Consider the following 13,144-nt stretch of genomic DNA (forward strand, 5'->3'; position numbering starts at 1 on the left):
CGGCGCTGTGGCGCTGATTAAAAATACGAACTGACAAACGCCTGCCTCCACCTCTTCGTCTCTGTTACCTTCTCCTCGTGATCAGTCGCTTGCCCGCTCGTGTTTGGATAAGTGTACGCATCCGCAGCAGCCAATGTGCAGCTGTACGATTGCTTCTGGACTTCCACTTCTGAGGGTTTGCGCCGCACAGCAGCTCCGGTGATCGTCGTCTTTCTCCCGACGTTGTTTGGAATCGCCTCGAGGTGAGGAGGGCGTGCGCCAGTTCACTCACCGTCATGTGTGTACTGTCAGTCGGCGTGCTCGCGGTGCGGCGAACCGGACTGCTGTACGTGACACTAGTTGTTCTGCTTGTGGTTGCTTTCGGTCTAGAAAGAACGCGATCTAGGTTACGGCGGCCGTGCCGTCTGGAGCTGCACTTTCTTCTGCTGCGGAGCGCGCATGCCATATCTGCTACTGCAGCTTGCTGGCTGAAGGGAATGGTGGCTCGGCGACCGCGTTTTGTTTTCTTATTGGCGCCCAAGCGAGTGGCTGATCGGGATTTCGCTTCCAGCGCGCACACCTCTCTCGCAGCGCGCAAGAAAAAGAAGCACTAACTTTCGCCTGGACGCGGCGGACCTTTCGAACTGCAATGCGCCGTCAAGGTCCTCAGCTCTCTCCCTTTTGTAACTTGGGGCGTGCTTCTCTTTCGAAAGAGTTGGTAACATTTCGCAACGGGCGCTAGCCACGCGCGTCTTCAAGTTAAACGTGGTTTTTGTTTCGACAGCCTTCAATAGCGCGCTGGCGACGTCGGGGTAGCATTCGAGCATTTCCATTTCTACTTTCGAACTGCTTTTTTCTTCGACGCAGCTTCGGACCTTGGCGGAGGTGACGAAATGGCGAGCAGCTACTCCAAGGTATGTTGTTGTCTGCGCGGGTTTCAAATATCCCGTAGTCTGCCACAGTGGTGCCGTAGCCGGCTTCTGTGGCCGCGCTTTGCGACCATGGTTGGTTTAGCCAAGTGTGAAGTGTTTCGTTTCGCTCGTTTCAAGTGATTCATAGTTTAACCCAAGGTGCTCATGCGTGTCTGTTCTTCGCCAGCGGCTGAATGAACTGCGGCGGTCCTTCAAGCTCGGCAAGACTCGGCCCACGAGCTATCGTGCCGAGCAGCTCAAGGCTATGGACCGATTCCTGCGCGACTATCACGACCGTTTCGTGGACGCCCTCAAGGAAGACCTCAACAAGGTCAGTCATCTCGGATGCGCGACGGACCTTGTTTTCTCCGCTAGCCGTGTTTGAGGCAGTCCCAGCTCTCTACTGCCGCACAAAGGTCACTCGTCTGTGTTTTGTCTTCTTTTATCAGTGACCAGTAGAATTGGCATGCTCAGTATATGACAATCTTTCCTACTGTCCAGTTTTGGAATGAAGGGTCCCATGAGCGCATTTAATTTTCATGCTCATAGTGCAGTGCTTTCCTGGTCTAAGCATTGTAAAACAGTGTGATACATGGCCATCTACACCCGGTGCAGTGAGTAGGACGCCCGACTTCTGTGTCCAAAGGTGCAGGATTGAATCCCAGCCACAGCGGCAGCTTTTAAACAAGGCGTCTGTGTGCTGTGTGATGTCAGTGCATGTTAAAGAACCTCGGGTGGTTGAAATTTTCAGGGTCCTCCACTAGGTCGTTTCTCATAGCCTAAGTCACTTTGAACCCCAGAAACCAAACATGACCGTGTACTTCACTGGGGCAGCCGGATATTTTTTCCAGAGGGGTGTTATTTTGTGTGGGAATAGTCAAGTTTCGGAGGGGAGATTCAAGCTAATTCACATTCCTGGTCCTGTATAGAACCTGAACGTCTTCCTGTCATGTCATGTTGGCGGGGGCACCAAATGGCCAATTTCGCTGGGCCATGTCCATGCTGCCTGTACACAGGCTGATAGTCACTTATTGGATGCTCCACTCCTGCTTATCTTCATCAAGGGCAATACGTAGTGCACAGAGTTGTTGTATGCAAGTTGTTTTCCTGATCAAATAGCCTGCACGTCCTTCAGCATATCAGGGTGTAAAAGGGAAATACAAGTGACAATAAACAAACTTGCTGCTTGGGTGGACAGAAGTGGATCTAAATTCTCTCTACAAACAACTCTAGATAAATAAAAGGGGGACAAGAAGGGACAAGACAAGGACAAGAAGTGAACACCACACTTGTGGTGTTCACTTCATGTCCTTGCCTTTCCGTGCGCTGTACCCCCCTTTTATTTATAATGATTGACAGATGCGCCCAACAACGCTCTCTTATAACAACTGTAGCTTTTCTGTTCTTACCCAAAAGAGGGCTTCAGACTGATCCCACTCTGCACCTAAATTAAGCAAAACCACCAGTAAAATAGAAACAAAATTCTAGGCCTTACTTTTTGATAAAGTAACTCACATGCCACTTATACACTCTGATGAAGAAGCCTTCTTAAGCTCTAAATATTCTCAAAACACTCATGAAAATGCTGGGGCTTGATAGGACCTGCCTTCTGCAGGTTAATCACTCTCTTACACAATGTGGTTTAGATTTTGGGTATATATTGTAAGGTTTAGCCAGCCCATTATACTTGAAAACAGCTAGACCCAAAACACAACTTAAGCTTTCAACTGGGGCATATGGAACTTCACCCATAAATAGTCTAATGCAGAAAAAAATGAACTGCCTTTTGCGGACAGAAGAGCGATGCTTACATACCAAAAATAAGATTTCTTCCGTAACACTGCTGTTATCCCATCACTAAATCATTATCCAGAACACTTCAACAATGGACCCCACATAATCAGACCAGTCCGCCTCTGTTTTGAAGAAAAATGCAGAAAATTAAACATACTAATGATCTTCCCAGAGGCCCAACTCATGCCATCATGGTGCTCTTCTGCTGCTGCATTTCACATTGTGAACACATACCACAAACGTTCTCAACACTAGATAAGAAATACCAGCAATACATAGAATTTTATACAGATGCGTTAAAAACTGCATAATACTTTGGAAATGCTTTGATTTTGGGCATGTGAGAGAAAGTAGAGCGGTTACCTTGACCGCCAAATGGTAGGCCATCCCCAGTAGCTGCAGAAACAATATTAATAATAGTATCATTTACTCCGATCGAGCATCCAAATCTGCGCTTCTTCATTGCCTATGCTAAAAAGTCCTTATTTTTTACTTTGTATAATTAGTTACCACTCCTATCTGTAATGCCTTCACGGCTCTGGTAGTATCCAAATAAATGAATAAAAATGTATGACAGCAGCGCAGCACAAAAATGTAATGGAGCTATTGATTGGCAATGTCAGACACAGTGTCGCTCCAGTTGATAAAGCATTGAGGGTAGACAGCGCAAAAAGACGAGGATATATGAAGTACACAAATGAGCGCTCGTTTGTGTACTTCATACGTCCTCGTCTTATTGCGCTGTCTACCCTCAATGGATTACCAACTTGCATACACACAACATTTCTCATAAATTATTTTCTTAGCGAATAAGTTTACGGAACTTTTCCTAATCAAAACACTAAAAAGAAAGCATTTTGATGCAATATGTGTTTTATTAAAAAATCGTGAACTTTGATTCAGGAGCAGCGCGCTGCACAAAAGTCAATTTTCAACTCTTTATTCTGGCATGATGCTCCTAAATTTTTCCGCTCAAACTTTTTGCCTACAATATGTAGGTTATACAATATGGAGACTAAACTTTTTTTCCATGGCGCTTCAAAATCTGCTTAGGTTCAAAAACGTCAAACGAGCAAATTTGATTTGAATTAAAAAAAAAAACATCATCTTCAATTTTTTTTTTTAATTTGTCGGAATAATCCCACATGTCTCATAATATAACGTGCTGAAGAAGTGTTGCATTATATTGTTTGAAATTATAAAAATAAATACAAGCTCAAGCTCATGATTGAATTCCTGGTGATTTCGTAGTATTACCCTTGGAAAGCTTAACTGCGAAAGGGTAAATAAATTCAGCACTGTGAAAATGCAAGCAGATTTCCTTTCGCACAGTTTACAAAATTCTCATCAACCCCCTGGTTTATTTTTTGCGATTACAGCGTGTTAAAATTGGAGCAAATTCGCTTTTTGGCATAATTTCTTAAGCACTGCTTAACGTCGGCCAAACGTGTCCACACTGTGTAAGTTCTACATTGTATACTGTGCTTTGCTACGCAATAGATTATTTATTGGTAGAGAATAATTGCACTTTTAAAATCTTTTTTTGAATCTGCATACATAACAGGAATCTGGGAGGATCTCGTCAAAAGTGTTAGATATAGTGTTTTTGATTGCTATGCGCTCTAACAGATGCACGACCGCTCCAGCTTCCTGTCTCCTTCACACATACAAGGTGGCAGTTTCTGAGACAGCTACTACGGCGATGGCTACAAGCGATACCCACGATAGCAGGCGGGTTAGCGAAATCGGATATCTTCTGCGCTGTCGGTGACAGCTCACTCCTATGGCCGTGTGCGCGACAACGGAACTGGAAGCAGTCCTCTACCTCTAGCAAGTGTCTATCTCCCCCTCTTGCAGTAAACATCAGCACCTACCTTTTCCACCCTTATGCTGAAAAAATAATTAAGAGTGAATCCAGCAGCTGTGTTGAAAGATTCCCCGATCACAGTGCTCCCATGCCCCCAACGTAACATTGAAGGAGTAAGGTGACGTTTTACAGCATCATTCTACCACAAAAGCCGTCTATTTTTCTACAAGCCCTTTTTTTAGTAATGGTGACATTCCCTGTACACCTGATATAACTCGGGGGTTCTGTTGTTCTGCAGGGTGCTGCCACAGTAGAGCATTTTTTTCTTCTGAAGGGGAACATTTTATTTTCAAAATTCAAGAAGGGTTTAACTGATGAGGCAAGTTACAATTATGATGCCACTTTGCATGTAGATTCTAATTCAGGAAAAACCTGTAAGACAAAAAAAAAATAGCAGTCATTGACGTCGGTATTTGCGTCACATATTGTCCAGCGCAGAACCAACCAGATCAGTCTCTTCCAATCTGCATCTGTAGTGGGGGGGCATGTAAAAAGCGTTGCCTTCAGTCTACTGCACATACTTCTACATGTGAAGTGTCTGGACTCCAGGCACTTTCCTTGCTGCTTTCCATTCTGCCTTTTCACGGAAATCTGCGAGCGCGCCTGTGCAAGCTCTAAAATATAAACGTTCTTAAGAGTTCCTTGAGGTGCGTTTACGAAGCTGCTTGCCATTTGTATGGCCTTATTCGCAGGCTTTCTCAAATTGTGGTGCGTTGCTCGATGTTTAACTAATCTGCCGATGCCATCGCAAGCATTCTTGTCATGCCCAGTGGCTGAAAACATCCATTTTATCTCTAGGCATTGTGTTGTAGCTCATGAAACTGAAATTTATTCTTGAAGTGAGCAGGAACTCCATCACTTGCGTAGGTTGCCTTGGTATAGACTGGTGCGTTGTCCTCGAGGTGGGTTTTGATTTCACCAGAGCCAAGCATGCATGAGCTGAATCATGAGAGATGTCGTCGGAAATAACAGCGTAGTTCCAAGATTTTCTTGACGTGGCGACGCATGTAAAAACGGTAACCTGCCTTTTTTTTTTGTCAATAGTATGCGCGTCGGGAAGCAGAACGGATAGATTGGGCTACGTGTAAGGCCACGGTTTAAACGGATGTGTTAAGCGTTTGAAAAAGAGGTAGTTTGCGACTGAGAACGATGGAATCGAGCTTAACTCCCCGTGCGGCGACAGCAAAAGGGGTGCTATCACAGCTGGGATCGATGGGATTGAGCTTAACTCCCCACGCGACGGCGGCAAAGGGGTGCTATGACAACCGGGATCGCGCCGGGGGTTATACACTTACGGAGCGACTGCAGTCATGAGCAGCGGCATCTCGTTAAGGATACCTTGAGAGCAGCAACACCTTGAATACATATCTAGACTACGACTAAATGTCCGAGCTCTAAAATTACGAGCTAAAGTATGCTGCGAATCAAACATGCCCTAGTGTCATGAAAGTTTTCAAAGCGAATAAGAGTTTTTGTCTTATATGATGGCTAAAAACACAAAGAATTTGCAATTACACACTAGACAACTACACCGCTAAATATGTAGAAATATGCCTAGCCGTTTCTAGGTTGAAGTTTCGTAGAAGACACTTTCCAAAAGCAAATTTTAAAAGTTCCAATGAATGAAAACATTAACTTAAATTTGTTTTTGTTTTTTATAATTTCAAACAGTATAATGAAACACTTTTACAGTGCGTTATAATTACGAGACACGTGGGAGAATTCAGACAATTTTTTTTTTAATCAAAGATGGTGTTTTTTTTTTTTTAATTCAAATCAAATTTGCTCGTTTTTTAACATTTTTGAACCTCAGCAGAGTTTGAAGCGCCACGGGAAAACTTCTACAGTCTTACTACTGCACTTTTTCCTTGAAATAGAGAATATAACCTCCATATTGCAGGCAAAAAGTTTAAGCGGAAAAATTTAGGAGCATCATGCCAGAATAAAGGGCTGAAAATTGACATTTTTTGCGGCGTGCTGCTCCTGAATCAAAGTTCACAATTTTTTAATGAAACTCATCTTGCATCAAAATGCTTTCTTTTCAGTGTTTTTATTAGTAAAAGTTGCGTTATTAGAGAAACGTTTAGTGTGTATGCAACCGGGTTCCAAATTTGCAACTTTTTGAAATGGCAAAAATGTTTTTCACCTCTAGTGACATAAAAAAAATTTACCGCGCAATCTACTGCATATCTTGCAAAACTAAGGTTCATTCCTTTGTGTAGAGACATTTGCCCACCATATATAAAAATTTCATTGAAAACAAAAAATGGTCATGGGACCTCATCTGAACACACCCATATATATGTGGTTAGTAAAGTCTTCGCATTATATATTTATCAAAAATAATTTAATCAAAGCAATTTAAATTTATAAATGACGAAAGTCACATGCTGATTTTCTTTCAGCACCCTCACCTTTGGGGACTGAGAAAGTGAACTTTCTTGAAGGGTAATTTTGTGCAGAAATTGGATTTAACCGTACTAAGAAGCCTGCTGAAGGTACTAGGCTCTGTAGCATTCGGGATTATGCCTGCTGGAAACAAAGGATTGTAAAGACATGTAACCAGTGTTAAAAAATGTTTGCCAGCTTGATTTGCCATGGAAACACATTAACACTTTGTGTATAAGGAAAATGGGAATTATCTCTAAGTTCTTTTTCACTGGAAAGACAATGTTGGTTATGTTAGCACACAGAACCCCAAAATTAAGCTAAGCAATTACACTGTTGGATTATATGCCTTTTAAGTAGAAGTATTGCGCAGTATTAATAAATTTTAATCTGCAAAGTGAAACTCTGAAAAATATAGAAAATAAGGCAATAAAAAGGTACCGACTAGAGGCCTCGTTCTCACCATTTCTTCAAGCACACATCCCAACTTTATTGAAGTAGGTTGTATGAAAATAAAAGTTTGGCGATAAATCCCGAACGCCCCACGATGCTTCAAGTGCCAGAAATTTGGCCATGGCTGTCATGGCTACCAGATGTGCCTCAAATGATCACCATTCCAATGAGCACCAAGCTGCACAAATTGTGAAGAAGACCAAACTGCATACCTGGATCATCCTGGAAGAAAAGGGAAAACAACCACAAAGACAAACTTAAGAATATGACATTTAAAGAGCACAAGTTTGATTCAGACAAAGCGCATTCTTATTCATTGCGAAAACAAAATTTGCTGGTAGAATATAAGGGAGGGGGAGTGCACGCCATTCCAGGATGTAGCCTGTGCCCAGGCAAAGCCTCAAGCAGGGCTCTCCACACTCCTGGCAGGGACAGTGAAAGCTCCTCTGTCATCTCTGAGAGAGAGTGTGCTTTGGCAGTCCACAAGGCTTCCCCCCTCCCACAGGGGCAGCCAGAAATTGCACACACCGAACAAACTATCAGAAATCACGAACTTAAGCTTTAACCACATCCTCAAAAAAATGTCTAATCGTGGTGTTCCTCATATATTGTAACTGCCTCGGACTAATCAGATACAACAGTGACGAAGTAAGCCTTTAGAACTCTGTTTCCTCTTTTGCTTTATTCTTATAAGAGACTAACTTGGGACCTCATTGCAAGATCATTTTAAAGAAACAAAAAGCTTTTTGCAGTGACTAAGAGAAAGCAAATAGGTTCTCCAGAGATATTGCTCTCATTGTCTGGAATGGGATTGCAGCCCATGAAATCGACCTCAAACCCAAATTTGGAGCTATATTGCAGTTACCATTCTACATCTGACAACATTAACATGTTCTGTATACCTTCAGCCACACCCATCTGTAACATTTCATGACTTATAACATTTAGAGAAGTTACCAAAACTATATTTGTTGTTTGAAGGTTTTAAGGGTTTTTTTTTTTTTTTTCTTTTTTTTTAGTATTGAGCCTCTGCATTTTGGAAGGTTTTGTTCCATGCAACAATGCCTGTGTGCTGAATTTGGAAAAGTATGCATACTGCTTTACAAACACTGCAAAAACTAGCTGCTTAGATTTATCATTTAGTTCACCTTCTCTTTTCAACAGTTTTTGATTGGATGTTTTAGGCAACCCGTATAGAAGTAATCACTTACCTGTAACAATCAGCACTTCAGAACGATGTCATTGGAAGCTTAGCTTGGCCGACTGGGCACTGTTTCAATCCAAAGTCAGCCTCGTTAATAATTTAAGCACCGATGAACTAAATGAAATGTTTACTGCCTGTATCATTGCTGTGTCACACCAGACTACACCAACGTCTTAAGGTGTCATACGGCGAAATCGCTCAAGAGTGCAAGGGAGCAAACAAGAAACTGAGAGCTTGGGGAATTTGATACTCCGCACTCGAATAATAATAATAGTTGGTTCATACGAAAGGAAAGACTCAGTATTTGTCACTTACTTTGTGCACACATGAACCGTGCCATAAGGGAAGAGAGGAAGGTGGGAATGAAAACGGAATGAGAGAAACGATGCCGTAGCAGAGGGCTCCAAAGTAATTTCGACCACCTGGGAATCTTTAAGGTGCACTGACATCGCACAGCACACGAGCGTGTCCTCGTTTCGCCTCCATCAAAACGCAGCCGCCAGCGATCTCGTAAAGTTGAAAAGGCTAAAGCCAATTCACATGCAGAATAAAACATGAGGACAGATTCATAAGCCTTCTGAATTTTTCTCACAGCTGCTGGTACACAATTGCACAAGCAATAATTAACAGGGAAAATTTTCCTTACACAGTTCAGAAATGCAGCCGAGAAGCAATCTCCTTCTGACAAGTGGCAGTACAAATGAGCATATTGTATTATACCTCAAGAAATCCACAGAGTACTAACTGCCAGTAAATGGAATGCCCTGGTGAAATACATTATAAAATGCTAAACCATTCCCCACATACCTTATCACTTTCCATCAAACGCAGGTCAATTCAAATGTGACAGATTGAATGGGACATAGAAACTGATAATAAACTGCATACTACCAAGCTTCATGAGGGAGACTGGAAGGAATAGATAAAAAATCTGGTGTTGATTAGATTGAGGATAGGCCACACACAGGGGACTCTCTTGTATCTACTCAAGTCCAACCCTCGCTCTATGTGATAAATGGGGGCATTACAACTCTGTTGCACCTGCACTCGAGTGCACCCTCTGCGGGAATGAACGAAGGGCTCATTCAGAGAAGGCAGTGCATTCCACTTCATCTGAAGCTCTTCCTTGCATTCTTATTGAAGGACACACATAATGTATAAATCCAGTGTGGCAGTATCTATTCCCAGTTCCCGTATATCTCTGAAAGATATGCTTTTATGAATGATAAAGAGATGCAGGTGTGACATCGAGGCAGGCGATAACTGATAAAAACTGATGATTCTTAAATGTATGAAACACAATGGCGCAAATTTAAAGAGCCAAAGTAACAAGTTGGATGAGAAATGAAAGGATGAAGCAGCGTCCTGTTTTACACTAACTTGTTTTGATTGAATGTGCACAAACTAACCCAGCAACAAGTTTTACTTCAGTACTCTTCCTTGCACCCGATTCATTATTTTCATTGGTGAGAACTCTTAAACTAAAAAAAAAAAAAAAAAAATTTGTTCTCTACAATCAGTCTCTTTTCCATCTACAGCAGGCTGTAATTTTATGCTATCTATACAAGCTTATGTGCAGGAGAACTGAGAAACAAGAGTAAGACTTGTTTGTTTACAGACAAACGTTGCGCTGTCCAGGTAGCTGTAGAGCATGGAGAACAATATTACCCGCAGATTCACTCGAGCACTGCACTTCAGAAATGCAGTCGTGCCGTTATCTGGGGATATGACAAGGGCACAATATGAAATGCTGCCAAGCCACATAGCAGTGGATAGAAATGAGAGGCCAGATATGCGCACAGCAGGATGATGAATAAAGTGAACATGCCACGTAAATATCGCATGAAGTTACTGCAGTATAAATGAAAGGATGAGTGACTGTCTATGTGGAATAACCAAGTAAATAACACATTTGTCCTGGTAAACCCCGTATTAGGAGAATGGGAAATGAGCACACAAATCGAGAACGCCTCCTGAAAGTGATCCTATGCAGTCTTCACATTGGGCACACACAACTTTCTACTCAAATTGTAGCTTTTTTATTTCCTCCATTTTAAAAAATATTCTATGTATTAACATTGGATTTGGCATGATAAGCTCTTGCTTGTGCATCACAGAACCCAGTGCAATATAAAAACATGTTTATTTGGTCCCAAATCAGTTACACATTCAATCAGATGCACCCTTATCTTTGAGAACTCAAGCAGTTTCAACAAGCTTTGTGGTAAGGCTGCTGCCAGGTGTAAAATAAATTCATTGGTGATTGCAAAAATTCTGACATAAGATGCAACTGCATTAATGGTGCCAAAGCTCATCAATAAGCACAAGGTGGCCGACATAAGGAAGTACAACAAGAGGAAAATTGAGCATGCTCTAAAGAATGGTCATAGCTTGAAAGCGGTGAAGAGGAAATTAGGCATAGACAAAAATCAGATGTATGCACTGAGGGACAAGGCAGGTAATGTCATTACTAATATGGACAAGATAATCAAGGTAGTCGAGGAGTTCTGTACTGACCTCTACAGGAGCCAAAGTAGTTGGGACAAAAGTGAGATTGGCTGTAGTGAAGAGCAGTCAGATGTTCTACCAATAACGAAGGACAAGGTTAAGAAACACTTAGAAGCTATGAAGAGGGGAAAGCAGCTGGGGATGATCAGGTGACTACTAATTTGTTGAAGGATGAAGGGGATATCGTGCTAGAAAAACTGGCCACCCTGTATATCTGGTGCCTAATGACATCGACGGTACCTGAATCATGGAAGAACACTAATGTTATCTTAATTCATAAGAAGTTTTGAAAAATTAGGGCAGTCAGCTTACTATCAGTTACGTAGAAGGTATTTACCAAGGTAATCGCTAATAGGATCAGGACAACCTTAGACTTTAATCAACCAAAGGATCAATCAGGATTTCAGAAAGGGTACTGTACCATCAATCATATCCACACTATAAACCAGGTGATAGAAAAGTGCTCAAAATATAACCAACCCCTATACCTAGCAATAATTGACTATGAGAAAGCATTTTACTCAGTCGAAATCTCGAGTTATGCAGGCATTGCTGCAAGATCAGGGTGTAGGTGAGCTGTATGTGAAAATACTGGAAAATATTTATAGTGGCTGCACAGAAGCCACAGTTCTGCATAAAGTGATAAAATTCCAATTAAGAATGGTGAACCAAGTGGAAACAATCTCCTTAGTGCTGTTTACAGCTAAGACTAAGGTAATATTGAACAGCCTGGGAAAAAAACAGCAGTTTAATAGCTTAGTGCTGGAAGTGGCAGACGAATATGTCTACTTAGAACAGGTAGTAATCACAGATCCGGACCACGAAAGGGAAGTAACTATGAGAATAAAATTAGGATGGAGTGCATTTGAATTTTTATGACTAGCAGTTGACCAGTATTGCTTAAGAGGAAAGTGTATAACTGAGTAGAATGTTGAGCTAGTTAGTCTTCTGGCATGATGAACCATGCAGCTGAATAGATGACAATGCTCAGAAGAGGCACGCGCACATACACACACTTACACACACATAGACAAAGACGATGCTGTGGGTCTGTACCATGGAGATTAACTAAAAGGGTTCTACTTAAATTGAGGACAATGCTGAAGGATAGGAATGAAAAATGGTAGATGTAACGTTAAGAGATAGGAAGCATGCAGGGTGGGTCAGAGAAATAACTCTAGTTACTGATATTCTAGTCGAAATCAAGAAAAAATGGACATGGGCAGGACATGTAGTGCAAATAGGGGATAACCTATAGTCTCAGAGAGTAACCAACTGGATTCCAAGGGAAGGAAAGCGTAGCAGGAGGCGGCAGAGAACTAAGTGGGTGGGTGAGGTTAAGAAGTTTGGAGCGGTCAAGTGTAGGCAGCTAGCACAGGGCCAGGTTAATTGGAGAAAAATGGGAGAGGCCTTCGCCCTTCAGTGGGTATAGTCCGGTAATGATGATGAGGCATTAATTGCTCCTGTTTGTGTCTACTGCCCTTGTGGATCCACTTGTGCACTTGCTCAATGGCACACAGTCATAGGCAGAGTTGTGGGCCATCCGACATAGATATAAGGCTCCATTTTAACCAGTCTGTACTAATCTGCCTGCATGGCCTAGAGGCTGCGTGTCCGAATTCAAAGCCTCAGTTCCTACCTCACCCTCCCTATCTCAAATGAGCTGCCCCAGTTGGCAACTGCTACCAGCTCGGCCATCTCGTGTTATCTCATGACATCATAAACCCATTGACTAATAATCAGTGTGCCTTGCCTCCTGCCAGAAGAATTGCGATTTTTGCCCACAAAGCCAGATATTTTGTAGAACAGGGCCTTTACTGCTATCGCATCGCAGTGGGTGGGCAGGCTCAAGAGCTTGGCTTATGTGGCACTGACAGACACAGGACTGCAGTTGCCTGGTGATAGTGCTCACATAGTTTGTTTTTGCTGATGTCCCAGAGAGTGTGTACTGTGTGTGTGTATTGCCTTCTGTAGGTGGAGCATTTACTTCATGCCAGTGTGTGCTCAAGTGCACCACATGAGTTCTCTGTGTGTGCTGCC

General features: G+C 42.4%; 1 protein-coding gene and 1 pseudogene across 1 annotated transcript in view; one reads left to right on the forward strand and one right to left on the reverse strand.

The window, feature by feature from the left end:
• The first annotated feature begins 274 nt into the window (after positions 1 to 274).
• The window catches only part of Aldh-III (Aldehyde dehydrogenase type III), a 35,281-nt gene continuing 22,411 nt past the window's right edge, over positions 275 to 13,144 (forward strand). The window contains exons 1-3 of the mRNA XM_084576215.1: positions 275 to 325; positions 847 to 893; positions 1,078 to 1,221. Coding sequence (XP_084432341.1) covers positions 873 to 893; positions 1,078 to 1,221 — 165 coding nt within the window. The 5' untranslated portion in view covers positions 275 to 325; positions 847 to 872. The remainder of the gene's footprint in view (positions 326 to 846; positions 894 to 1,077; positions 1,222 to 13,144) is intronic.
• LOC146180993 (uncharacterized) lies at positions 4,908 to 12,802 on the reverse strand (annotated as a pseudogene).

This window comes from Amblyomma maculatum, chromosome 8, assembly GCF_055883805.1.
Source record: "Amblyomma maculatum isolate TAMU_Amacu chromosome 8, ASM5588380v1, whole genome shotgun sequence".
In the NCBI taxonomy this organism is placed as follows: Eukaryota; Metazoa; Arthropoda; class Arachnida; order Ixodida; family Ixodidae; genus Amblyomma; species Amblyomma maculatum.